General features: G+C 37.2%; 5 protein-coding genes and 1 long non-coding RNA gene across 9 annotated transcripts; 3 read left to right on the forward strand and 3 right to left on the reverse strand.

The window, feature by feature from the left end:
* Positions 1 to 407: 407 nt before the first annotated feature.
* Positions 408 to 2,970, forward strand: LOC111463943 (chloroplast stem-loop binding protein of 41 kDa a, chloroplastic). The gene is made up of 6 exons (XM_023107920.1): positions 408 to 893; positions 983 to 1,104; positions 1,854 to 1,956; positions 2,048 to 2,186; positions 2,262 to 2,539; positions 2,619 to 2,970. The coding sequence occupies exons 1-6, from the start codon at positions 507 to 509 to the stop codon at positions 2,799 to 2,801; spliced, it is 1,212 nt and encodes a 403-aa protein (XP_022963688.1). The 5' UTR covers positions 408 to 506; the 3' UTR covers positions 2,802 to 2,970.
* Positions 2,971 to 3,063: 93 nt separating this feature from the next.
* LOC111463946 (DAR GTPase 3, chloroplastic) lies at positions 3,064 to 7,072 on the reverse strand. Its single transcript, XM_023107922.1, has 9 exons — positions 6,851 to 7,072; positions 6,530 to 6,667; positions 6,309 to 6,425; positions 4,830 to 4,973; positions 4,660 to 4,746; positions 4,236 to 4,351; positions 3,921 to 4,102; positions 3,621 to 3,678; positions 3,064 to 3,538 (listed from the first exon to the last, which is right to left on the reverse strand). The coding sequence occupies exons 1-9, from the start codon at positions 6,992 to 6,994 to the stop codon at positions 3,415 to 3,417; spliced, it is 1,110 nt and encodes a 369-aa protein (XP_022963690.1). The 5' UTR covers positions 6,995 to 7,072; the 3' UTR covers positions 3,064 to 3,414.
* A 2,562-nt stretch (positions 7,073 to 9,634) lies between these two features.
* On the reverse strand, positions 9,635 to 11,083 carry LOC111463945 (probable inactive patatin-like protein 9). The gene has a single exon (XM_023107921.1). The coding sequence runs from the start codon at positions 10,934 to 10,936 to the stop codon at positions 9,779 to 9,781; it is 1,158 nt and encodes a 385-aa protein (XP_022963689.1). The 5' UTR covers positions 10,937 to 11,083; the 3' UTR covers positions 9,635 to 9,778.
* Positions 11,084 to 12,110: 1,027 nt separating this feature from the next.
* On the reverse strand, positions 12,111 to 13,193 carry LOC111464034 (mavicyanin). The gene is made up of 2 exons (XM_023108078.1): positions 12,936 to 13,193; positions 12,111 to 12,616 (listed from the first exon to the last, which is right to left on the reverse strand). Exons 1-2 carry the CDS (start codon positions 13,114 to 13,116, stop codon positions 12,222 to 12,224), a joined length of 576 nt encoding a protein of 191 aa, XP_022963846.1. The 5' UTR covers positions 13,117 to 13,193; the 3' UTR covers positions 12,111 to 12,221.
* Positions 13,194 to 14,248: 1,055 nt separating this feature from the next.
* On the forward strand, positions 14,249 to 17,067 carry LOC111464035. Of its 3 annotated transcripts, none has more exons than XR_002713979.1 (5): positions 14,249 to 14,528; positions 15,657 to 15,745; positions 15,934 to 15,990; positions 16,115 to 16,165; positions 16,723 to 17,067. It is a non-coding gene; the product is annotated as an uncharacterized LOC111464035 (long non-coding RNA). The 3 variants fall into 3 exon arrangements; XR_002713980.1 differs by lacking the exon at positions 16,723 to 17,067 and adding an exon at positions 16,246 to 16,371; XR_002713978.1 differs by having other exon boundaries at positions 14,250 to 14,528; positions 16,933 to 17,067.
* Positions 17,068 to 21,068: 4,001 nt separating this feature from the next.
* On the forward strand, positions 21,069 to 26,667 carry LOC111464066 (ent-copalyl diphosphate synthase, chloroplastic-like). Of its 2 annotated transcripts, none has more exons than XM_023108126.1 (14): positions 21,069 to 21,228; positions 21,388 to 21,471; positions 21,571 to 21,659; positions 21,905 to 22,395; positions 22,462 to 22,685; positions 22,800 to 22,920; positions 22,996 to 23,108; positions 23,169 to 23,398; positions 23,563 to 23,678; positions 23,763 to 23,861; positions 23,943 to 24,194; positions 24,836 to 24,968; positions 25,841 to 26,035; positions 26,265 to 26,667. In XM_023108126.1, exons 1-14 carry the CDS (start codon positions 21,138 to 21,140, stop codon positions 26,502 to 26,504), a joined length of 2,478 nt encoding a protein of 825 aa, XP_022963894.1. In that variant the 5' UTR covers positions 21,069 to 21,137; the 3' UTR covers positions 26,505 to 26,667. The 2 variants fall into 2 exon arrangements, with proteins under 2 accessions (XP_022963894.1, XP_022963895.1); XM_023108127.1 differs by having other exon boundaries at positions 21,391 to 21,471.
* The last annotated feature ends 8 nt before the right edge of the window (positions 26,668 to 26,675 follow it).

The raw sequence follows: 26,675 nt of genomic DNA on the forward strand, positions 1-26,675 counted from the left end.
AATATTCAAACACATCACTGACATCAATTATAAATGTCAAATATTCTTAATTTTTAACTTTTATCATTCTGATTGAATAGTTAAAAAAAAAATAACTATTTTGGTTGAATAGTCTAATTTGGTTGGATTCTCGAGTCATATGAATATCCATAATATGGGTAAGTATCGTTCAAAGCAAAAGTTATTCAACTCTGCCCAGATCGGGGGAAAAAAAAATTCAACTCTTGAGTTGAATAGTCTGATTTGGTTGGATTATGAGTCATATGAACATTCATAGTATCGGTAAGTATGATTAAAAGCGATAATATCGTTAATATCGTTGAAGTAGTTCGGAATTTGGTCTGTATCCCCTTTCCAATTTGACCATTTAATTTTTCAAGTTTACATTAGCGAAGTGGTATAATGGCCATGGCAAAATGATTGGCCGTTATCATACATCATCTATCTGATAGCTAAAAGAGCTGATTCTCATCTTCACACGGTCCAGCTCAAAATTCTTCGATTCCATGGCTGCTCTCGCTTCTTCTTCGTCTTCCCTCTTCACCTCTAAGCCCTCCATTCATCTTCCATCTTCCCTTTCTCCTTGTCTTCTGCGTTCGTCACTCTCCCCAATCTCTTCCTCTTCTGCTCTCACATCCTCTTTCGCCATTTCCCATTCCTTTCTCCCTTTTCCCTCCTCTTCCAGACGCTCCAATGTCTGCTCCTTCAGTGTCAGGGCTAGCTCTGCTGACAAGAAGAACGTCTTGATTGTCAACACAAACAGCGGCGGACATGCCGTAATCGGCTTCTATTTTGCCAAACAGCTTCTGGGTTCCGGCCATGAGGTCACAATTTTGACTGTCGGTGAAGAGAGTTCCGACAAGATGAAGAAACCTCCATTTAACAGATTCTCAGTAAGTCATTTATGATATACTCACAACCCAGGGAGCTCGAAATGACTGGTGGTTAATAACTTTGTGTATGTTTTGGGATGTTTTTTTAGGAAATTGTGAGTGCTGGAGGCAAGACGGTATGGGGGGATCCTGCCGAAGTTGGGAAGGTTGTGGCAGGAGCTTCATTTGATGTGGTATTAGATAACAATGGCAAGGACATTGATTCTGTGAGGTTTGTGAATTCTGCTACCTTCTCACTCTTTCTGGTGGATTGTTCTTGATAAGGTTCTTGTTTTATTGATATCAATCCACCTTTAATGCATGGCTATAACACGCCCAAGAAGAACAATAAACATAATCTTGCTTTTAAACAAAGAATCTGTTTATGAAGATTACCCTTTTTTTACAGAGATTTCAGTAAGGTAAAGGGATTTTGTCAAATCCCACGTCCGATGAGGGGAAGAACGAAACACCTAAGGGTGTGAAAACCTCTCCCTCGCAGACGCGTTTTAAAAAATTTGAGGGAAAGCCTAAAGGGGACAATATTTGCTAGCAGTGAGCTTGGACTGTTACAAATGGTATCAGAGCCACACTGGGCGATGTGCCAACGAGGAGGCTGTTCCCCCAAAGGGGAGTAGACACGAGGTGGTATGCCAGCAAGGACACTGGCCCCGAAGGGGGTGGATTTGGTGGGGGTCCCACACCAATTGGAGAAAGGAACGAGTGCCAGCAAGGACACTGGACCCTAAAGAGGGGTCGATTGTGAAATCCCACATCGGTTGGGGAGGAGAATGAAACACTCTTTATAAGTGTGTGGAAACCTCTCCCTAGTAAACGCGTTTTAAAAACCTTAAGGAAAAGTCTAAAGAGGACAATATCTGCCAGCGGTAGGCTTGAGCTGTTACAGATTTAAACCGTTAATCCGCTAAAATCATACTGGAAATCAATCTAAGCTGCCATTTGGCCTATATTTTGACACAGGCCTGTTATTGATTGGGCAAAGAGTTCTGGTGTGAAGCAGTTTCTATTTATCAGTAGTGCTGGGATTTATAAGCCAACTGATGAGCCTCCCCATGTTGAAGGGGTAAACATTACAGTGATACTATCAGCATAGTAGATGAATAGGAGGCAGACACTTACAGAAGGCTAATAAATCTGCATAATTACTATGACAGGATACTGTTAAAGCTGATGCTGGTCATGTTGGTGTTGAACAATATATTGCTGAGGTTTTCAGCAGCTGGGCTGTTTTTCGTCCACAGTACATGATTGGATCTGGCAACAACAAAGATTGTGAAGAGTGGTTCTTTGATAGTAAGAGCATACATATTTATAAACATTTCTAACCTTGATTGATGAGCTCATAAACTTGATAAATTCTCGATGCAGGAATTGTCCGGGACAGACCCATTCCAATTCCAGGCTCTGGGATGCAGCTGACAAACATCTCACATGTCAGGGACTTGTCTTCTATGTTGACACTGGCTGTAGAGAAGCCGGATGAGGCACATGCTAACATATTCAACTGCGTGAGCGATCGTGCCGTGACTCTTGATGGAATGGCCAAGCTATGTGCTCAAGCAGCAGGACGTCCAGTTAACATCGTCCATTATGATCCAAAAGCAGTTGGGGTGGATGCAAAGAAAGCTTTTCCTTTCAGGAATATGGTGAGTAAAAGGAAATAGCTTCTTTGATGCTTTAGGGGTAAACATAGAAGATTCAGAATTTACCTATTGTTTTTTGCAGCATTTCTATGCGGAGCCAAGAGCAGCTCAGGAGATCTTAGGGTGGAAAAGTAGCACAAATCTTCCTGAAGATTTGAAGGAGCGATTTGAAGAGTATGTGAAGATTGGCAGAGACAAGAAGGCTATTAAGTTTGAGTTAGATGATAAGATACTTGAGTCCCTAAAGGTTCCAGTAGCTGCTTGACCGTTCTTCGAATAATCGTGCACAACGGTACTGTCCATCTTACAGTACTTCTACATGTATTCTCATTTATTGTACTTCTATCAACTTAACCAAATAACGTGAGATTCAGAAGTGAAGTAATTGAGCTTTCACTTCTGTTGCCCCATTTCTGATCTTTGCATTAACAGAAGATAACAAAGAGCACTCTAGTTCTGATTCATTCCTAGTGAAAATATATCCATTTTTTTGCCAGAATTATAAAAAGCCAAGACAATGTACAATGTGCAAAAACTTAGGACCAGCCTGATAAAGATATTTGAAGTAAAGTATTATGAATTTCATTAGGGATACAAATGTCAGTTAACCAAAAAGATCGTTTTAATTACACGAGTAATATAAGAACATATAATACATTGCTTCACAAGTTAATCAGACTCCTTGCCATTCATGATGGACTCCAATTTTGTGCTTCCCACGACATCGCAAGTCGAAAAGCAATATAGACATCATGAATCTTTTTCCATCAGTTGAAAGTTTCTAATAATTCTACGCCAGGTGGTTTTAATCATTTATATGAATTGTATGAGTGAGAAGCTGAAATTCTGACCTTGAAGCAAAGCATCATCCAACAGCATTATCTAGGAGGCCTCTCCAAAGCAATCCAACCAAACTTTCCTTTGCGAAAATCTGATAAGATGCGGAAAGCAGCTTGATGACTGTCCCCGTTGAACAATTGAAGTGCTAACTTTTGAACAAATCTGTCAACAGCAATTTGTTTTACGCGTATAATAATAATACTAAACTAGAAATGAAAAGCTATTGATTAGCATCGATACGTACATGTGACCACATTGACCGTCTGCATCGACTTTATATCGCTTTTGAAGTAATTCTATACCTGGAGATTTGTAAGAGCTAGTGTCAATTGTCAACAAATAGGAAACAGACCATTTTAGCAGGTAAAAGTGATCCTGAAAAGCGCAAGAAAACGTATGATGCAGTGTTCCATCAAGCAAAGAATTAACCCAGTGATTAGAAATGATTTGACTATCAAGTAACAGTGCAGGAATATTTCAGTACGACCAAGAGAGATACTTGAACTATTTGAATGTTCAAGAGATCAAAATATTTCCATGGTACCTACTGACGGAAGCTTGGTCAGAATCTGTACAAGTATGGCAGCAACATCAGCAGCATTGTAGGACTTCTCTCCAATGTCATCGCATATAGCAAGCTTTATTGCGGCTGTCTGGTCGCTAATCCGCATTGGAATAATACCAGGAGAATCAAGCAACTCAAGATCTTTGCCAAAACGAACCCACCTTTTACAAGAGAATGGAAACAAGGAGACAGTTAATCAAAGAGCTTATACAAATGGCTTTACAATTGATTCCTCCCTCGTTCCCAGCTTGTACATCTTAATCAAAACTATTGAAAAAAAAATAGGTACCATACCTCAATTCTCGGGTGACACCCGGTCTTGGAGCTGCTGGACACATTCGTCGTTTCAGCAAGCGGTTGATCAGAGATGATTTTCCAACATTGGGATATCCAACTATTCCAGCACGAACCTGTACATCACTAAGGTTGTTCAGGTCATGTTCTGAAAATAATTCTGATTTACTATTAAGGATAAACCCAATATAGCCCCTCATCTTCACATATTTCTCTAGCACAGAAAAATATCCTCTTCAAGCTAATAATATGATTTGGGCTTAAGCTTAAATGTCTTTTAGTGCTTCTGTATGTCTGTTTATGTCAATATAGAACGAAAATCATTTATGATTTGCAGATGGTTTGGCATGGAAAGAATTATAGATATATAAAAACCTTATAAACAAGCTTAAGCATTAGAATTTAGTGAATTCATGCAACCAACCGCGCGAGGAAGTAGTCCTTTAGCTCTACGTTTGACATTGACATCTGCTGCTAATGTCTTGGCCAACCGCCCTAGCTTCATTGCGCCCTACAGTTGCCACATGAGAACATTAACAACTATTACACTGTCAAACTCCGTATGTTCAGAAAGAATATCGTTTGCTTAAATACCATTCCGAGTTTCCCATTTGAAAATACTACTTTTATTCCCTGTCTCGTAAAATAATCTGCCCAAGCATTCCGGTCCGCTGAAGATATCATATCTTCTCTGTTCAATACCAATATTCTTCTCCTATTGCCAACCCATGCATCCATCTAATCATGAAAATGATGAATAAATTGTAAATAAAAGAAAAAACATGGTCAGTTAATCTTTTAGTGATGCAATGATGAATCAGTGTAACATTAAAGCAACTCTAATAGTTGTTAAGCTTGTTTGTAATCTTGATATTTTTCACTATACCCAATGTTATCGTGCTATTTGTGTATCTTATAGTTTTTACCCCTTTTTCATTTTACTATGTTGTATCTTCTAAACAGTTGACACATTGTTGTACATTGCTTTAAATGCATTATGTTAGTCTCAGACACTGTGCGGAGAGCTCTCTTTCTCGTCAATATACCATTTTGTCTTCTCTTAATTGTACATGGTATTAGAGCTTCAAATATTCTAGAAGCTTCAAACAGTGTCTTCCACCGGCATGGTGGCTTCCTCCATCACTTCTTCCTGTGACAGTGATCAATTGCCTACAAGAAGCTCTACTCCATTAGTCACGACTCCGATAACAATCCAAAGAAGTCCTCACTCTCTTTCTACCTCCTGTTCAACAAAAACCACAGCCATGGTCTCTTCCTTTCTCCCACACAACAAACAGGCTTTAAATGCTCATGTAACAGCCTAAGTCCACCGCTAGCACATATTGTCCTCTTTGAGCTTTTCCTTCCGGGCTTCCCCTCAAAGTTTTTAAAACACGTCCACTAGGGAGAGGTTTCCACACCTTATAAGGAATGCTTTGTTCTTCTCTCTAATCGATGTGAGATCTCACAATCCACCCCCGGTGTCTGGCTTTGATATTATTGTAACAACCCGAAGCCCACTGCTAGCAAATATTGTCCTATTTGGGCTTTCTCTCAAGGTTTTTAAAACGCGTCCAGTAATCAGAGGTTTCCACACCTTTAAAGAATGTTTTGTTCTCCTCACCAATCAATGTGGGATCTCATAGTCCACCCCAATCTAATACCAACCAAATACCCCAGCCAAACACCTCTTTCCCTCTACCCCATAATCTGCTAAATTCCCCTCTTCTATTTTCCTCCCAAATAAATTTTGCTTGTAAGCCTCAGGAACTGTGAGCTGAGAGCTTTATATTTTTCATCAATATTCCTTTCTCTGTCTTCTCTTTATCGTACAATAGTCTGTATTTAAGCCAAAAGACTTACAACCTCTGGACTTTTCTTCACTTCTATGACAATATAACAGGGGTACCAATAGTTATGGATGCATACTAATCAAGTTAAGAACTGAAAACATTCACATCAAATCTCCTAAACATTTCAATAAAATAACACATAAAACAAAAACAAACAAAAAAATTGCGAGTCAAGAGTATAATGAATGGAATGAACAAATTCAGAACTTGAATGCAAAACCTGTGGGTGACTTGTAGACATGGGTATTCTAGCATCTCGAACCTCTATCACAACATCCATTAACCTAAGTTGATCCTTCAGCTCTTTTTCTGTTTTTGCTATATGGCCAGGATACCACTGCCGAGTTGCCAGCAAAAAATGTAGGGAAAAAAGATATACTCTTTAGCATATTCATCAAGAAACTTCTTGCACTATTTTCATTGCCAGAATTTTTGGCATACCTGAACGGGACGCAATGGATTTGTCCAGTAATACAAATCAGCTTCAAAATCAACCCAATCTTTCTCAACTACGTCGCTGTTAGGCGCACCTTTGGTGCCCAAATCTCCAAGGAAATTTGATGTTCTACCACCAACAATCTAAAACATTTTGCAATTTCACAACATTATTCAATTACCACAAAAATTAACTTCTACAAAAAGCTAACAAAAAAAAAAAAAAAAAAAAAAAAAACTGCGGCAAACATCTAGCAGTCCAAATTTCCGCCCAAATGCTTCGTTACATGAAATGAAAACTACGAAGTCGACTTGAATGCAGTTTACCTGGATTGTGGAGTGCGGCAAAGAAGCAGAAGCTGAAGGCGTAAGAGATGCCGGGGATGGTCCGCTCCGGCAGTAAAAATGGCGCGTCGGGATTGCACGAGTGGTGGGCAGGCAGAGCCCTGATAGCTGAACATGAAGACTCATTGCCGCGCTACAGTAAACTGCCGCACTCGCCCAGCGAGACGATGAGTCGTTCCAGAATCGGAGATATTTTAATTTTTTTTTAAAAATAATAATTAATAAATAGCTCCAGATAAGGTATAGAGTTTTTTTATTTTTCTTTTTTCTTTCTTTTTTCTTTTAATTATTTCCTTTTTTGGGCCATATCCTAATAGCCATCCTGGCCCATTTAGGCCCATTTAGCCTAATGTAAGATATGTATCCTGGCCCATTATGTATGTCGTTCTAGCCTCACGGTTTTAAAACACATCTGTTTGGGTGAGGTTTCTACACTAAATGTTTTGTTTCCCTCTCCAACTGATGTGTGATCTCACACTTTTCCACGAAAGTGGACTTCATTTACATGTCATATACTGCTATTGGCTTTGGTTTATCCGCTACTCAGGAACATATTGCTACTTTAATGGATCTCATACCAAAAATATTAAATTTACATCAGCTTTCTGTTTGATTTGGACTCGTTCTTTTAACCTAAATTATGATTTGAAAAAGTTATAGACATGTGACTATTTAAATATTTGTGAGAAAGATGGGTCAAATATACAGTAATTAATCTTTCTTGAAAGTGAAATTAAAGAAGATAATTGGCATTGGAATTGCTAAAAGAACAATCCCACGATATCATTTTCTACCTAACTCATATGCTATACCATACCTAATTTAAACACGAACATATACTTTTATGAACATTTTTAGTGTCTGATTGCACTCGAGTTTTACATTGGCTAAAAAATAGGAAGATCGTAAGCATTAAGTAATGTTAACTATCTCTATTGGTATGAGATATTTCGAGTCAGGTGCGTGTTCTTCAAAGTTTCTATTGGTATGCAGATTTTGGATATTAAAATGAAAGTTGTATATTATGCTTTTTAAGCCATGAACGTGTTCTTTTGCATCCTTTATGTTTAGATTTGCATACTAAAGTCATTCAAGTAGTCTTGATCAAAGTATGTTGGGGAGATACATATACATGATTGGGTGTCGGTAAGAGTATCACAAGAGTGCATGGACACTGGCGACGGGCCCACACCAGGCAGCCACTAAATGATTGTAGGACCATGGCATAATATCCAATGCCCTATCCCTTTTACATTAATTATATATTATTTATCTATTAATTAAAATCATAGTTATATCGCATTTACATTTATTCTTCATTAAAAAAAATATTAAAAAAAAAACATTGAAGGGACTCCATAACTAATTGCATGCCCACACTATATTATATAAATTATATAATATGATTGAGATGACATAATTATAATCAAATTATTTAATTTAATCCCACTACTTAAGTATCCATTTCTTATAACCAAATTAGGGTTCCACTAATAATGAAAAAGTGGAAGTCATAGTTGTCAAAAAAAAAAAAAAATTTGTCCACACCCCGAGTTCGGTATCGCACCTTTCACTCGTCCATTCTGTGCTACTAGACATATTATGGTAGCTTCACTTAACAATTTCTCGTGGGTTCGAGTCAAAAGAGGAGTAAATAGCGAGTTTTGACGTTTTCTCATATTATAGTAGAAAAATGCCTTATTGGTCAATTAAATGCGACTAATTTTGTTTAGTTGGTTTTTTTAAAAATGTTTTTTTATGACTTTAAATTCTCAATAAATTTATATTTTATTAATTATAAATAATATTTTGTGTATTTTACCATAAATTTATAAATTAGTGTCTTACAAAAAATGTTTTTAATTTAATCTAATTTTTAAACTTTTTTTCTTAATTTTATAAATTAAGAAATTAAAAAAAATCACCTAAAATTACTAAATGGCTTATATGATTAATGTTTCTAGAGAAATCATTTCAATAATTTTCTTGCAACTCGCTTATAATATAATCAATGCTTTCACTTTAAAATATTCACTTTTAAATCATATTATTTTATTTAATTTCCCTCCAAAAAGTAATATCTTTTCTTTTTTATTTAATAAAAAAAAAAAGAAAACTAAAAAAGGAATAAAGGCAAAAATAATTAAAAAAAAATTAAAATAATAAAAACGGATGATATTTTAAATTAATTCCATAATTAAGGTGGACCCAAACTCTCACTTTAGCTTACCAAGAAAGAAAGGAATATATTAATTTGTCTTCATCCCGATATTGTCATATTTATAATAGAATGTTTCATTCTCCTCTCCAACCGATGTGAGATCTCACAATCCACTCCTTTGAGACCCAGCGTTCTCACTGACACTCGTTTCTCTCTCAATAGATGTGAGATCTCACATAAATCATAAATTTTCCAATTGTACTCGGCTAGGTGGTATTGTATCGAGACTATCCCTCTCGTTATGGAGAATTCTTATGTTTCATCACTTGTTTCGTGTCGGACAATTCCTCTATAATAACCTCGAAATGACATCATAATAGTGTTGTCCAAAATGATATAACTAAATGATCGATTAAACAACAACAAATTTTTGCAACACGAATGTGGCATAAATCCTAAAATTTATGTAATAAAAACATAGGAACGAGTCCAAGAGACTTGAGTGAGACTCGGCTTAATCAATAAAGGAAGAGTGACAAAGAAACTCGATCGACTATTAGAGACAAGCAAGCAAATATACCAATAAGAGGAACGCTCACATTTTATTTTGCTTCCTCTTTCGTTTTCACTTCTAAATCCGAGAAAACAAGATGTCAAACAATATCTTGTAAACAAATTATTCGATCTATGAAGCAAACACAAACATAATATTTACACAACAAACATGTAATCAAACTATGCTAGAATGGTTAATTAAGAGGCGGTGGCGAGGCAAAGGGAGTGATGTTGAAATTCTTGCAGGGACTGGGCGGCAGGCTGCCGTTGCTTGATGCAGCAGCCAGGCGCTGCGCAAACCCCTCGATTCTTTCTTCGTTTGTCTCCATCAACAAACGCTTCCCGCCAAACGGAACCGATTCTGAGCCCTTTTCTTTCAGAAAATCTTCTACCAATCCCTTCTTCTTCAAATCATTCACCTGAATCCTTACATAGTCGCCTCGATTCCAACAGAATGCATTGCCCAACATCTGATCTATGGTTTCGGACACTCCATCCATCGCAATATCGACAATCCAAGAAGGCGAACACTCCCCGTTTCGGCTGAGATTTCTTCCGCGCGATAAGCTTGAAGGTCCATTGCCCAATGATAAAACCAGGAGATCCTCCACGCTATTCACCAACGGGAAATCCTGTTTATTGTGGAGTACGTGAGTGACGGCCGCGGCCGTCGGATTGTTCATTACCAAACCACCGTCGATTGCAGAGCATGAGGTTTTTCCGTCAATGGAGGTCAGATTGAACGGTTTGAAGAGATTCGGCGTCGCGGACGTTGCGCGGCAGACCTTCCAAAGCTCGAAGTTAAAGCTCGGCGACTCGGAAGCGTCGGCTCTGGAAAACACAAATGGAGCAGAGCTCTTTAGATCAAAGCAGGGAATCAGAAGAGGCTTACACACGTCCTTAAGCGTCAATGGCTTTCCATCGCCATTTCGAAAAGCTTCCTTCAGGATTTTATCCATGGATTTAGCAGAGAACAATCGGCGTCGGGAAAACACCCCTGCATTCTTCATCTTGAACATCTCGGATTTCCTCTCGGAAAGGAAATCCACAGCATCCTTAGCAGTGAAAAGCGGGCGGCCGAATCCATCATCGGCGACGAGCATTGAGGCGAGAATAGCGCCAATACCAGTACCAGCAAGGAGGTCGAAATAATCGGCGATTCGAGCGTGAGGATTAGCGGTTTTGATGCGGATCTGGTCCTCTAAGTAGAGAAGAGAGGCGCCGGCTACAAGGGCGGTGGTTCCGCCGCCATCGATGGTAAGAATCCGAGTTTTGTTGGTGTTTTGGCACTGGGAAAGCCATTTCTGTTCGAGACTGGAGAAGATCTGGAGAGTGACGTTGCCGAGCTCCATGGGAGATGGAAATTGTAAGGAACGTTTAGCAATGTTGGGTGAAATGAAGGAGCATGAGTGATGGAAGCAAAGGGAATGAAATAGTGAAGACTGAAGAAGAAGAAAGTGGGAGGAGGCGTGGCTCCGCTCCTGGTGGTGCCGGTGCGTGCTGCTTATATATTACCCAACAACCTAGTTGGATAAATGACCCGAGTCACTCGTACAGAGTTCACAATTGACCCAACCCAACCAGTTGAGTTAGGTTGTAAATATAACCGAACCCAACTTTTATGATTTTGGTTCAGTAGTTCAAGTTGGTCGAATTATTGATTCATACCAAGACTTCTACCAATTGCTTGGTCAAATAGAGCTAAGTTACTATATTGAATCTTTGAAAGACCTCGTTGATAATGTCTTTTAAATTTTTCTTAACCATCTTATTTTTACTTGGCTCTAATTTTTATCTGTCCTTGATTCGGTAGAGTTTAATTACAATAAATATAATATAATTTTTTATTGGGAAGAATAATCATCCAAATAAAAGAAAAAGAATAAATAAAGTGGTGAAGATAAGTATTTTCTTTTTGTTGTGCATTGCCATGAGTTATAAAAATGCAAATAATTTTATTCATTAATAAAAGCCTATTAGTAATAGACTTTATTCTTGTCTTTCCTAAGCCACGAGTAAGGCTCGAGCATGAGTAAGACGAAGCCATTTCGTTTCCTTAGGGGGTCATACTTGCCTTTGAGTACTTTCTATTTCGGTGACAAAATAATAGCACTTTTCCTAACGGGTTTGTTCTATTCGAACCCTTTTCTGTTCATGTAATTCTACGGTTTGGAGACTCCATTCACACAAAAAGAACCGACCCCTAAACTTTGATCCTTTGAGCTTTAACAAGGTAATAGCACTTCTCTTAATGGGCTTGTTCTATTCGGACCCTTTTCTATTCATGTAATTCTGCGGCTTTTCGCACAAAAAGAGTCAACCCCTAAACTTCAATCCAACGAGCTAAGCTCAAAGGTTGGACCTCATACTCAACTATGAAAAGTTGGATTGGTTTGGCTTGGTTTGGACTCAAATGGTGCCTTGGGTCCTATCAAATTGGGGTTGGATCGAGCATGATTCTATCGTTTTTAGGATCGGATCGACCCAACTCGACGTACAAAGAAAGAAACAAATTAGGTAAGAAAATGCAAAGAAGATAGCATTCTCATATGATACTACAAACAAGAAACAACAACATTAGAGGTGAGTCCAACATTCAGAGTAGAAGTAGTAGTGGAGAGTCTAAAACATTGAAATTCAAACACACAGAGAGTAGAAGGCAACGACATAAGCAGCCAGAGGGAGGCAGAGCAGCGAGTAATAAGAGAGAGTGGAGGCAGCGCTTGGCGGCGGAGCAAGAGCCGAGGGTGTGCCCAGTGGTGCAGGCCCATTGGGGAGTGGGCTTTGACCTGGGGCTGACGACGGAGCTAGCAGCGCGGAGGATGAACCTGGGTCGACCTTGATTTCCACCTTCTGACCCAATTGACAGTGCCCCGGGATGCCACACAGGAAGTAGAACGTTCCAGGCCTCTTCAAAGGGATGGAGTCTGCGCCGGAGGTGTACGACGCCGCCGGAGAAGATGAGTTGCAGGACTTAAACTGCTCTTGGTCCACTTGCAAGACATTGTGGAACTTGTTGTGGTAGTTGAACACTGCGTTCCCAAATTAAGCTATTCGAGATGTATTTCTTACTTATAAAATTTATGATCATTCTCTAAATCAGTAGCATTCTCAAATTTCAAATTAAATACTTATAAAATTCATGATCATTACTAAGTTAACAAAGGCACGACTCTCGTATTAGGTTAGGAATCAGGACTCATAGCTACTTTAAATACTTTAGGTTTTCTAAAAAGACTAGTACGAATGAAGATGTATTTCTTACTTATAAATTCATGATCATCCTCCCATGCTCATCCCACAGAACTCAAATTCACAGCGAATGTAAAGAAATTAGGGAGAGGAGCTTACAGAGGGAGTCGCCGACATGGAATTTGTTGGAAGAAGCCCACTTAGCATAATCGTAGGGGACGAGAGTGGTCCAGCCAGTAGAGTCGCCGACTTTGTGGACCGTAGCCGCCGCCGACAGTGTGAAGAGCCCCATTGTGGAGATCCACAGCAGCGCCCAACCCATCTTCTTCCCCAAACCCATGCCTAGGGAGAGAGAGAGAGAGAGAGAGAGAGAGAGGAATTGTGGCTGTTGAGAGAGAATTGTGGCTGTTGAGAGAGAATTGTGAGTGGGAGAAGAAATATCTAGAAATTCCTCTCTCTTATTGAAGCTGGAAGCGGTCAAAACGAAGCTCAGACGGAATTTACCTTGTTCCGGTAAAAAGTTAATCGTTGAGAATTCTTATGTCCTAATAATTATGGCAAACCACGGCATTATTAACGGTGGTTTAAATTTATATATGGAGAGAACTATCTGACCCACAAATTATTTAAATGATCGAGTCTTTTTAAATTTGTATCTCGAGAGGACTACGTCACTTACAGACTGTTTAAATAATTTAGTTTTTTAAATTTATATCTCGAGAGGACTAGTGACTTACAGACTGTTTCGATGATTTAGTCTTTTAAATTTATATCTCGAGAGCACTGTGGCCCGAAGATTGTTTAAATGATCGACTCTTTTAAGGTTATATCTCGAAAGGACTATGTGACTTATAGATTGTATAAATGATTAAGTCTTTTAAATTTATATCTCGAGAGGACTGTGTGACCTACAAATTGTTTAAATGGTTGAGTCTTTTGAATTTATATTTTCAGAGGACCACGTGACTGAAAAATTGTCTAAATAATTGAGTCTTTCCATAGTCTCGAGTTGTGTCGTTAGGTGTTTTCAAAACACGTAAGTCAATGACTATGTTTTAAGCTGGAAGTTATGTTTTATGAAAGTTTAAATAAAGTATTTCCACCGTATACCTTAAATTAAGTAGAAATTCCGTGTCATTACATTTAAGTTAATATCCCGAGAGAAATACGCGACCTACAAATTATTTAAATGATCAAATTTTTTAAATTTATATCTCGAAAGAATTACATAATCTACGGCATATTTAAATAATCTAATTTTTTAAATTTATATCCCGAGATTATTCATTAGTTTAATATAGGTTCAATAATTATTACAAAAAAAAACAAACACGTGGCATAATTTATTGTACTTTTTACGTGTCTCTCTCTGTTTCTTTGACTTTTTTTTTTTTTTTTTTTTTTTTTTGTTATTAACATCATTATCGAGTCCCTTAATTCCTCCATTAATTAGGCGTTTTACTTTTTTCACTCCTAACCTTGATAAGTATTTGTTCTGTCCAGTCACGGAATACTGTATTCGTCGCATCCAAACACCCTTCGCTGATGCCAAAATTTCTAAATCAATTTCTTATCCACCAGCTGTCGAGGATTTGAATTTGGCCCAGCCGGGATCTGCTACTCAACGTTTAACCACTTCCGCCTTATCATCTCCGATTCGTTCGTTTACGCTGCCATGGCGGCGCCTTTCTCCCTCCGCCACCACTGTCCGCTTCGTCCTACGCCTCCCTAAGTCCTTTCTTTCAATCCGAGGTTCGTCTCGCTTCGACATTTCTGTTCGTTTGTTTATTGATGATTTCTTCTCCCCCCAAACGGCCTTCTTCTAGGGTTTAATTTCTATTTTTTGCATTATTTAACACTTATCGTCTTAATTTCATGTTTAAAGGATATTTAGTTATGAATTATAGTTATCATATATATATCATATTTGATCGAATTTCATTAAATGTGCTGTGGTTTTAGCAAATATTCTAAAAAATTGTTGAGAATTATTGGGAGAGAGTCGGGAATGCTCATGGATATACAAGTAGAAAAGAAGTTTTTTTATGTATTATCCTTTGCATGTTCATCTTAAGATGCAGTTCTTCGATTCCTCTAGTCTTCTGATATTATTGTGAAAGTAGCACTCAGGAATGATGGTGGATTGTTGGGAGGGAGTCTCACATTGACTAGTTTAGTGAATAATCATGAGTTTATAAGTAAGGAATACATTTCCATTAGTACGAGCCCTTATCATTGACTAGTTTAGTGAATAATCATGAGTTTATAAGTAAGGAATACATTTCCATTAGTACGAGCCCTTATCATTGACTAGTTTAGTGAATAATCATGAGTTTATAAGTAAGGAATACATTTCCATTAGTACGAACCCTTATCATTGACTAGTTTAGTGAATAATCATGAGTTTATAAGTAAGGAATACATTTCCATTAATACGAGCCCTTATGAGAAGCCCAAAGTAAGTCACGAGAGCTTATACTAGACAATATCATAGTGAAGAGTCGTGATTCGTAACAAATACAAACATAACATATATCTATTATTACAAAAATATAAAGGAAATCCAACCCTTAATGAATTTAGATTTCCATTTTGTATCATTTTTTTAACTTGTCCGTGCCGTGTTTGTGTTCTAGATTTGTAAAAAACTACGTGTCACTATGTTCATGTTGTATTTATATCCATGCTTATTGGATACATTTCGTTTGAGATTATGATTTCTAGATTTAATGCAAATTCCAAAGGTTTAGTTTCAATATGTAAATATGTGTTTGACACTAATGAAATGTTGCACATTGTTAGCACTTGAATGTGGATGATATAAGCCAGTACCACACTTTTTCATCGGCTTTAATGCTTAAGATACTATTGATTTGTTAGGATCGCACAACAATGCGCACACTCGATCAACATGAACACAAAAGAACTCAAGGAGGAATATTGGTTAAAGATTTTATGGATGATTTCAGGTATGTACACCAACCAACAGAATCAACAAAGTACATTTTGAAAACACGGCCTAATAGGTATATATATATACGAAATATAATCTACCGTATATATATATTTACCAGATCTTTACAAAATATGTAGCATAAATAGGAGGCGAACATGATCATGAACTCTTGGATGATATCCTGCATCTGTTTGTTTATAGGTGACAATGAGAAATATAAGAAGAGATGCTTTGAAAGCGTATGAAAAACTGGAAAAGGTCAGCAAAGCATACATCTGATATCCTAATCTTGCGGTGCTTTTCTTCTGATTTAAAGTTTTATTGATCTGCCTTCCCAAGACCAAGCTCCTCAATCCTTAAATGTTTTTATCATTCGTGTCAGGAGAAAAAACTTTGGGAAGGTAATGTGAGAGACTTGTCAAGTGATGTGCAGGTTCGTTGTTGCTTCTCTTAACTCACTTAGTTAAGAGCTTTTGGTCCTACATCACTTATTTTCAATTAATATTCAAGTAGCTTCACACATAAGACAAGAGAGGAACTAAGGATGCAGTGTGAGATCCCACATCGGTTGGGAAGGAGAACGAAGCATTCTTTATAAGGTGTAGAAATCTCTCTCTAGTAAACACGTTTTAAAAATCTTGAGGGGAAGCCCGAAAGGAAGAGTCCAAACTCAAAGAGGACGATATCTGCTAGCGGTGGGCTTAGGCTGTTATAAATGGTATCAGTGTTAGACACCGGGCGGTGTGCCCACGAGGACGGTGAGCCCCGAAGAGGGTGGATACCGTGTGGTGTGCCAGTAAGGATGTTGGGTCCCGAAAGGGAGGATGGATTGTGAAATCTCACATCGATTGGAGAGGAGAACGAGTGTCAGAGAGGATGCTGGGGCCTAAAGAGTGGTGAATTGTGAGATCTCACATCGATTGGAGAGGAGAACAAAACATTCTTTATATAGGTGTGACAACCTCTCCCGAACCTAATTTGGTTGCGCAGAATCTGACTCTGATGACAAACAGAAAGAGAGGCATAATGAACTCCTTTTTGGTATCAGAACTATTATCAAAGCCTTCAAGATTCTATTCTGTTCCATTCCAATGATATTAAGTATTTGCAAGATCACTGAAGAACCCATTTGATTAGCCAGCCACTATTATGTTTGTACCATAATCATAATAATCAACATGCATTCCTATTGTATTTCAGGAGCTCTTGAAGCTGTGAGACCACGTGGGTTGCGCTCAAAAGGCATGGTTTTCAGTATGTTGTGACTTGGAACAAACGATAGATTACTCTGTGGAGGGAGGGAAATAACATTTTTTTCCGAAACATCAATAGATTACCATGTGTTAACCAAATAAATATGAAAATGAAATAAAAAGAAAAAACTTGCTTGTATGAAACGTAAGAGTTATGTGGGAATTGTTTTGATTGTAACCAAAAAACGTCTTAATTTGCGAGAGAGAAAATTAGTAGTCACAATTAATCGGAGAAGAAAGATCTATTGGATACAAAATTAAAAATTAAAAAAAATTAAAATCAAACACTAACTAGTTTATGAGATTATTAAATACTTCTTCAATTTCTAATTTTTTTTAAATATTAATATAAATTAGCTTCATAAAATCTTTTTGAAATTTAATGGTGAAAAAAATGAAGTATTTAGAAATTTAAGATAAATAATTAAATAAATAATAGTAATTTACATATTATATATATATATATAACAAAGTAAGGATTCCTTAACTAATAAAAGCGAAACTTAATTGAAAATAATGTAATTCATACAATTAGGATAGAATGAATTAAAAAAAATAAAAATTAATTTTTTTTTAGTACAATGAATATCGAGATGAGAGTTTAAACCTCCAATCTTAAAAAAGAATACGTCTAAAATGACAGATTGGAAAAAAGCATCATTACCATATAAAAAAATTTATAATTAATTTTGTGTATAATGACTGAGAATAAAATGTTTAATTTAATAATGTTCGAAAATAGAATATATGAATGCTTAGGATGGGTACGAAAATTCCAAATATTTACAAATAATTATAAGAAAATTCAAAAGTTTAATAATATAATTTTTAAATATAGAAAATTGAAAGCCGTTGTCTCTGTCCATTTAGGGAATGATCATGAGTTTATAATCAAATAATACTATTTGGCTTGAGGCCTTTTGGGAAGTACAAAGCAAAGACACAGAGAACTTATGTTCAAAGTGGACAATATCATACTATTGTGGAGAGTGGACTCCAAAAGACAAGGAAGTCGAGACTCTTCAAAAACATAGTAGTCAAGCCTCGATTAAGGGGCGTATTTTGTTCGAGAGGAGGTGTTGGATGAAAGTCAATGCTCATGGGTTGACTTAGACAATATCAATTTTATATACTTAATTCTCTCCCTTTTTGGAAATGTAAATATTAATTAAATTATTGATTATTGTCAATTATAAATATTTTTTTAGAATAGTGTGTATGTACACATAAAAAGTTGATATAAAGTAATTAAATAAATAAATGATTTATTATATTAATATATGTTACCATAAAAATAATTTAAGCAAATATAACCATATTTATTTATATATTAATTTATAATACTTTTATGGACATATAAATTATGCTAAGGTACAAAATTAATTAATTATTCATTCATGCCTGTCGATATTTCATGAGTTGTTCGTAATTTCAGCTGAGTCAACCGTTTATTTTACTTCTATGGTTACATATTATATTTTAAGTATCATTGATTTTGTAATGAATAATTTATTTATGATTCAATTATAAATTAAATTACGCTCGAGTCTGTTAGAAGGTTAGTGTTTTAAACCGTGAAATGAGCAAATTCAATCATAAACTCTCTGTATATAGAAATGAGTGACCTGAGGCTCGAGTATACGCCAATATTGTTTGCAAAGTCTGAATTTTACTCAGATGACTTGCTCACTGGGTTAGAACAAGTGTCGCACAATCGTTGTCCCACTGCTACAAGAGGCGAAATATTAATTTTCTCAATTAATGTATTTATAAACAGAAATTATTATTATTATTATTATTATTATTTTGTCTCAATCTTATAAAAACTAATGGTATAGAATACCCCATTCACATGTCTTCACATGACTCAGACACCCGACCTAATTCATATATTATAGATTCTTTAGCTTATTTTTTAATAATACTCCGTGTCAACCACACACCAAAATTACATTGATATAAACGTCCATATTATTAATTTTTTTTTATAAATACTCATAAACCATATAACCGGTTCGGAAGTAAAAACAACTTAATTATTATCGATACATCTGATCGAGATAACGAGTTCCATTATTTAGTGGGTCAAGTTTCTAATCTTAAACTCATACTTCTAAAACTAATCAAATCCTTTAAAAACATTATGATTTTTTTTTTCTTTGGAAATAAATTGTTCAATCACACCTAATGGGGGCAACACTTTTTTGCCATTATAATCGATACCGATACCTATTTCTTAAACGTCGTGTTCGAAAAAAGTAAGTTGATTTTTTAAATTTTGATTGAAATAAAGGTGTTATGATGATGGGTTATATCGAATTGAGTTTAAGTTGATTTATTCATGAAGTGAAGGCTAAAAGGAACATACATGCAATGTATAAAGTCATGCTAAATTTTATGAAAATAATTTTTCAGGATAAAAATTGCTTAATCACACGGAGACGAAGTTTTTCAATGATCACCCATGTCGTGTAATGACGTTTGAGTGAAGGAGAGATATGCAAATGAATCGAAACTATATCGGGATGAGAGTGATCATGATATAGCTACTTTTTATACAAAAAAAAAAAAAAAGTATACTATTAATTCTAATTGACTATAAGAACTTGTAAATTAAGCAAGTTTGACTTGAAACGAATTGTTGAAAGTAAGTGTTTCGTCTACTGAGCTAAGTTAGAAGGTAGAAGAAATGAGAATAAAATGAACCGAGATTATATGTAACAATCAAAACTCGTTGATAGCAGATATTGTTCGCTTTGGCTCGTTATGTATCGTCGTTAGCTTCACAGTTTTAAAACACGTCTACTAGGAAGAGTTTTCTACACCCTTATAAGGAATGTTTCGTTCCCCCGTGTTTGGCTCTAATACCATTTGTAAGAACCCAAGCCCACAACTAATAAATATTGTCCATTTTGACCCATTATGTATCACTGTTAGACTCAATCAAACAAATATTGTCCATTTTGACCCATTATGTATCACGATTAGACTCAATCAAACAAGTATTATCCACTTTGACCCATTATGTATCACTGTCGGACTCTATTGTAGAAACAAATAAATATTGTCCACTTTGACCCATTATGTATTACTGTCTGACTCAACCAAATATTGTCCATTTTGACCATTTTGACCCATTATGTATTACTGTCAACCTCAAACAAATCTTGTCCACTTTAACTTTTATGTATCCTAATCCCAAACAAATATTATCCACTTTGACCCCTTATGTATCACCCTTATGTATCACTGTTAGCCGCAAATATTGTCCAACCCATTATGTATGTCGGCCTCAAATCAAACTGTCAGCCTCAAATATTGTCCACCCATTATGTATCACTGTCTTACAAACAAATATTGTCCACTTTTATCCATTATGTATCACTGTCAGCCTCAAACAAATATGGTCAACTTTGACCCATTATGTATTACTATCGTCCGCTTTGACCCATTATGTATCTGTCAGCCTCACAATTTAGAGGAGGATTCCATACTCTCATAAGGTATATTTTATTCCTCTTTACAACCAAATATAGAATCTCACACATCTACGACCAATATGGAATCTGACACATCTAAATGAGAGCAATCTCGAGGGTGTAAAAATCAAGTTACGCACACTTTATTTAGCAGCTTGGACGTAATTGTTTTACCTGAAACCGAAAGTTAAAACAAGTACCAAATTAAGAAATAAACTGAAGAAATGGAGAGAAAAAGGAAAAGGAACATAAATGCAAAGAACATAAAGAGGGTAATATTGGGAATGTATGAGTCCATGAACCTTGCCATGAGAAAGAAAAGAAAATAAAATTGTGAAAAATGCAATGAATATTTGCAAAATAAAGAAAAAAACAGACGCAAAAGAGGGGGTTTGTTGTAACATAATTGGATTTTATGAAAAAAAAATAAAAATAAAATAAAATTAGAGGGAAAAGGACAGGAGTGCCCTCAATTCCATGGTTTTGGATGATCCTCAGCGCTTATGAGCGGGAATCTCATGGGAAGTCGTTTCTGTCCTCTTCCTTTCCCCTCTTTTCCTTTAAAAATGAACACTCACAAAATCTCATTATTTAGTCATACAAAACCAACAACCAGAAGAAGAAGAAGAAGAAGAAGAAGAAGAAGAAGAAGAAGAAGCTTAAACTCTCCTCCATGAAAGCTCTCTCTCTCTCTCTCTCTCCCCCTTTTCCTTCCTCCTCCGATGCCACCAATCTCTCCTCCCGGCCGCCACCACCGCCGCCGGGTATGCATTTCTTTCCTTCCTTCTGTCACTCAAATGGGTTCTCAAAAAGCTAAGATTTTTCTATGTTTTTACTATCATATCAGCCATAGAACAACAGAATATGTTGAATCAACAAATGGGTCATCGTTTTTAATCCATTTTAACATGCAAAACTCTTAGTAGGTAGCTGTTCATTCAAGGTTGAATCAATCAGGAGTAGCAGAATCATCAAATGCAATGCTATTTCTAAGCCTCCAACTCAAGGTAAACAAACCCATTTCAGAAAGATTTTTTTTTTTTTTTTTTTTTTTTTTTTTTTGTGTGTGTGAATTGTTGATCCTTATATGTCACACTAACCTGCAGAGTACAGCGATGTGCTTCAAAGTGGCGTGCCAGTTATAAAGTGGCAGCAGTTTGTGGAAGATGACATAGAATCAGAAACTACCGCACACGTACTTCCTTTTTCCTTCCATTTGTTTACCTACAAAACTCAGTAAAAACCAACGTGTTTTGTTAATGCATGGTAAAATGGAGTTTAGTCAATGTCAGAGTTATCTTGGTTGTGCTTACTTGTCAATCATGCACTCATTTGGGCATCTCGAGACATTGTTTCTCCTTGCCCTGCTGCATGTGATGGGATTGGGCTAACTCAAAATTTGAAATGGTTTCTTATTATTTTATTGTTCAATATGGTCAGGTGTTGATTTCTAAAGAGATAGAGGAGAGAGTGAACCGGATAAAGTCAATGCTGAGCTCGATGGACGACGGTGACATAAGCATCTCGGCTTATGACACGGCCTGGGTGGCTCTAATACCGAGAGTTCTCGATGGTGTTAAGACTCCGTTGTTCCCTTCTTCGCTTGAATGGATAGCACAGAATCAACTCCCTGATGGGTCGTGGGGCGACAGTGGAATATTCTCAGCTCATGATCGAATTCTCAGTACCTTGGCTTGTGTTTTGGCGTTGAATTCATGGAAGGTCCACCCTGACAAGTCTGAGAAAGGCATGGCTTTCTTAAACAAGAACATTTCCAAGCTGGAAGATGAGAACGCCGAGCACATGCTGATTGGGTTTGAGGTTGCCTTCCCGTCGTTGATGGAGTTTGCTAAAAGGTTGAACCTCCAAGTCCCCACGGACTCGCCGGTGCTGCAAGAGATTAACCACAGAAGGAGCATAAAGTTAACAAGGTATTAATGAATTTAAATTCAGATGAAACCCTTTTGAAGGCACTAAGAAATGTGTGTTCAAAACAGGATACCGAAGGAAATAATGCATAAAGTGCCCACTACGTTATTGCATAGTTTGGAAGGGATGGAAGGCATGGAGGGTTTGGATTGGGAAAAGCTTCTGAAATTGCAGGCTCCAGATGGGTCTTTCTTGAAATCTCCTGCTTCCACTGCCTTTGCATTCATGAAAACCAATAACTCAAATTGCTTCAAATATTTGGAATCGGTTGTCAGCCGCTTTAATGGCGGAGGTAAAATCTTCAACCTTCTTTTGCTGTATATCCATATTTGGGGCGGACCCATTGAATAAATTTACAAACTTTCTTGCTTTATTTCTTGATCTCATCATTATTGTCGCTTTCCAGTACCCAATGTGTACCCCGTGGATTTGTTCGAACATATTTGGGCAGTGGATAGATTACAACGACTTGGGGTTTCAAGATTTTTTCACCCAGAAATCGTTGAGTCTGTGGATTATGTGCGGAGGTACTGTTGAGTTTGGTTAAGAACACTGTAATCCAGAGGTTGAGATTGATATCTGTTCTAATGTTCTTGGTGCAGACATTGGACTGATAAAGGGATATGTTGGGCAAGAGATGTGGAGTTTTATGATATCGACGACACCGCCATGGGATTCAAACTTCTCCGGCAGTTCGGCCACAAAGTTTCTGCAGGTAAGATTGAAAGCAATTGTTAATGGCTTTGAACAATGATAAAGGGATTGATTATTACAGAGGTGTTCAAGAATTTCGAGAAAGATGGGGAGTTCGTGTGCATAGCGGGGCAATCGACGCAGGCGGTGACCGGAATGTTCAACCTGTACCGGGCTTCCGATCAGGTAATGTTCCTGGGGGAGAAAATTCTGGAGGATGCAAAGCAATTTTCCTACAAATTCCTCAGAGAGAAACAGGCTGCTGATGAGCTTTTGGACAAGTGGATCATCACCAAGGACTTGCCTGGAGAGGTCAAAATTTAAGCTTTGCTTGTCACATCACATCATTAAGTTCTTAACTTTTATATCACTAATCAATGTTCATATCCATAACATCATATTCATGAAAGATATCAAAGATATTGGTTACTTCCTATTAACGGGTATATCGACGGGTATCGTAAACGTTATTGTAGGTTGGTTATGCTCTTGATGTTCCATGGTTTGCGAGTTTACCTCGGGTCGAGACTCGTTACTTCATAGAACAGTATGGTGGGGAAAATGATATTTGGATAGGCAAAACTCTCTACAGGTCTCTACTCCTTTACAAAGCTAATTTGAATGATTTACATGCAAAAACGTGAGCTACTTAATGAATGTATCATTATAATTGCAGGATGTTCAAGGTAAACAATGACACATACTTGGAGCTTGCAAAATTGGACTACAACAAATGCCAACTATTGCATCAGAATGAGTGGGTTGATATTCAAAAGTAAGAACGATTACTATTCTTATTGTTTCTTTATCCCTAAGAAATTGATGGATTAGTTAAGGGTTCTTTCTTGGGGCGCAGATGGTACACAGAGAACAATCTGAGAGATTATGGAATGAGAAGAACCAGCCTTTTGTTCTCATATTTTGGTGCAGCGTGTAGCATTTTCGAACCTGAGAGGGCTAAGGAGAGGCTTGCATGGACCAAAACGGCTGCGTTGGTCGGAGCCATTGAGTCCCATTTCAAGGATGCCAATGCCGACCAACGAGGAGCCTTTGTCCAACAATTCATAAACTTCGATGCAACAGATCAAGCCTACGATACTAATGCGTGGTACACTTCTCCTTTTTCTTCAATAAAAAAGTTTCAATTGCTTACCATTATGTGGGAAAGTTTGTGGCATCCTATGTCTCTATTTGTGTCAATATGTTCGTGGATGCTTGTGTTTCAATCTATATGCTTGTACAACCATAGTGGGGTTTTTGTTTTATGCTTTGTCAAACTGCAAATAACAGCCTACAACATATAAATATATTATCTTAAACAGTTCTAAACATATGCCTTCAAAGCTTTGAAGTTACCAAGAAAGTTTGGATCCAAGTATATCTCCTATCTGACAAAACATGAAAAGAAAACAGGCATATAAGTTAACAATAAAAACGTCTAGCCTTTATCATAATCTACCAACTCCTTTAATTACTATTATAACATTATTAGCACTTTTGGAGGAATTCACCCGAACATTACCCGACCTTATTCCATAACATTCCTACATGTTTGTCTTGTATTGGCTTCTCTGTTTTCTACAAATTTTCAAAAGGTAAAAAGAAAGAAAATCCTGTTCTTGGTTAGTAAGAAGAAGAAGAAGAAGGTGGGTTGGGTGGAAAATGAAGTCATGTATGGTGTCATGTGGTAGAAAGAATAAAGCTGATATGGTTTGAAAAGTGGCTGATTTTTGGGATTTGTTTTAACAGGAGGGCAGGCAATGTGCAGCAAAAGGGAGGAGGACAAGGACTAGTTGGGATTTTGCTTCGAACTCTAACCAATATCTCGTTGGATATACTGGTGTCGCACGGTCTCGACATCACCCACCATTTGCATCAAGCTGTGAGAGTTTATTTTGCTTTGTTTACATCACCATCTCCTTTCATTCACAACTCCATAATGCCATTCAACACTTTATTGCATTCGTGTCTCGACTTTTTCTAATAGTAGCTAATGTTAGGAATCACGGCCCTCCACAATGGTATGATATTGTCCATGGCTTTGTTTTGGGCTTCCCCAAAGGGTCTCATACTAATAGAGATGTATTCCTTACTTATAAACCCATGATCATTCCCTTAACTAGCCAATGTGGGACTCCCTCCCAACAATCCTCCTCTCGAACAAAGTACACTATAGAGCCTCCCCTAAGGCCTGTGGAGCCCTCGAACAACCTCCCCTTAATCGAGGCTCAACTCCTTCTTTAGAGTCCTCGAACAAAGTACACCCTTTGTTCGACACTTGAGTCACTTTTGACTACACCTTCGAGGCTCACAATTTCGACATTTGAGGATTCTATTGACGTGGCTAATTTAGGGTATGGCTTTGATACCATGTTAGGAATCACGGCCCTCCACAATGGTATGATATGCTCCACTTTGAGCATAAGCTCTCGTAGTTTTACTTTGGGCTTCCCCAAAAGGCTTCATACCAATTAAAATGTATTTCTTACTTATAAACCCAAGATCATTCCCTAAATTAGCCAACGCGGGATCACTCCCTCCCTCCCAACGATCCTCAACAACTAATTCCTTCCTACTCTATACCTATCAACATCTACACATATTTGAGTAGACATGAAGTAGACAGATACAAAAGAATTTATGTCCATTGGCATAGGGCCAAAAGAATGCAGCTAACTTTGAATATTTTAATTTGGTATTTGGTATTTGCTACATGAAAATTAATGATTAATGTTTTCATTGATTAAAATATAGTGGGAGAAATGGCTGTTTAAGTGGCAAGAAGATGGAGATGTGCACAAGGAAGAGGCAGAGTTATTGGTGGGAACAATAATTCTCAACTCAGGCTGTTCAACTTTGGAGGATCTGTTGTCCAATCCTCAATATCAGAAGCTTTCCTACCTCACAAACAAAGTGTGCCATCAACTAGGTCACTTTAAAAAGCACAAGGTTAGTGTTTTATACACAGAGGTACAACCCACTGCACACCACATAATAAAAAGATTATATTCCCCACCCCTTTTCCCCCTTAATTCATTCATTACATTGACCTTTCCCTTTCCTTTCCCCCCAGCTTAATCTTTGGCCTCCTTAAACACTCAAGAATAGGTCTTTTACTGTGGGTCAACACGAAAAGACTCGACTCTCGAGAAAACTGACCTTTGTCTTATTTTGTCAGGTAACGAATGGTGGGATCTATAAGGAGAAAACAGAGAACAAAATGCCCCCAGAGATTGAAGAAGACATGAGGAAACTTATGCAGATGGTGATCCAAAACTCCTCAGATGGCAATGACATTGACTCACCAATCAAGAACACATTTCTAACGGTAGCAAAAAGTTCGTACTATGCAGCCTATTTCGATCCTTGGACTATCAACTACCACATTGCCAAGGTCCTATTTGAAAGAGTCTTCTAATCCTAGCTAGCTAGCCACACAGCACAGCCATGTTGTATTGTCAATTTTTGTATATCCTTCACCACATGGAATACAAAAACTTTGGTCTGCGTTTTGTTTGTCAATGAAAAACATCATCTTTGAAAACCCAAATCATAGCCGCTTTGACAGCAATTTAATGTGAGACAACTC

Source organism: Cucurbita moschata, unplaced genomic scaffold, assembly GCF_002738365.1.
Source record: "Cucurbita moschata cultivar Rifu unplaced genomic scaffold, Cmos_1.0 Cmo_Scf00029, whole genome shotgun sequence".
NCBI lineage: Eukaryota > Viridiplantae > Streptophyta > Magnoliopsida > Cucurbitales > Cucurbitaceae > Cucurbita > Cucurbita moschata.

What these genes read in the sequence shown, in the direction of transcription:
- LOC111463945 (XM_023107921.1), bottom strand. Translation starts at nt 10,936, where the DNA reads ATGGAGCTCGGCAACGTCACTCTCCAGATCTTCTCCAGTCTCGAACAG.
- LOC111464066 (XM_023108126.1), top strand. Translation starts at nt 21,138, where the DNA reads ATGAAAGCTCTCTCTCTCTCTCTCTCTCCCCCTTTTCCTTCCTCCTCC. An exon ending in TTCTAAGCCTCCAACTCAAG is followed by an intron (nt 21,472 to 21,570) that starts GTAAACAAACCC and finishes ACTAACCTGCAG; the next exon opens with AGTACAGCGATGTGCTTCAA. An exon ending in GCCTACGATACTAATGCGTG is followed by an intron (nt 24,195 to 24,835) that starts GTACACTTCTCC and finishes TTGTTTTAACAG; the next exon opens with GAGGGCAGGCAATGTGCAGC.
- LOC111464034 (XM_023108078.1), bottom strand. Translation starts at nt 13,116, where the DNA reads ATGGGTTTGGGGAAGAAGATGGGTTGGGCGCTGCTGTGGATCTCCACA. An exon ending in CCATGTCGGCGACTCCCTCT is followed by an intron (nt 12,617 to 12,935) that starts GTAAGCTCCTCT and finishes TTGGGAACGCAG; the next exon opens with TGTTCAACTACCACAACAAG.
- LOC111463946 (XM_023107922.1), bottom strand. Translation starts at nt 6,994, where the DNA reads ATGAGTCTTCATGTTCAGCTATCAGGGCTCTGCCTGCCCACCACTCGT. An exon ending in TGTCTACAAGTCACCCACAG is followed by an intron (nt 4,974 to 6,308) that starts GTTTTGCATTCA and finishes TTTCATGATTAG; the next exon opens with ATGGATGCATGGGTTGGCAA. An exon ending in GACCAAGCTTCCGTCAGTAG is followed by an intron (nt 3,679 to 3,920) that starts GTACCATGGAAA and finishes ACAAATCTCCAG; the next exon opens with GTATAGAATTACTTCAAAAG.
- LOC111463943 (XM_023107920.1), top strand. Translation starts at nt 507, where the DNA reads ATGGCTGCTCTCGCTTCTTCTTCGTCTTCCCTCTTCACCTCTAAGCCC. An exon ending in CTCCATTTAACAGATTCTCA is followed by an intron (nt 894 to 982) that starts GTAAGTCATTTA and finishes ATGTTTTTTTAG; the next exon opens with GAAATTGTGAGTGCTGGAGG. An exon ending in TGAAGAGTGGTTCTTTGATA is followed by an intron (nt 2,187 to 2,261) that starts GTAAGAGCATAC and finishes TTCTCGATGCAG; the next exon opens with GAATTGTCCGGGACAGACCC.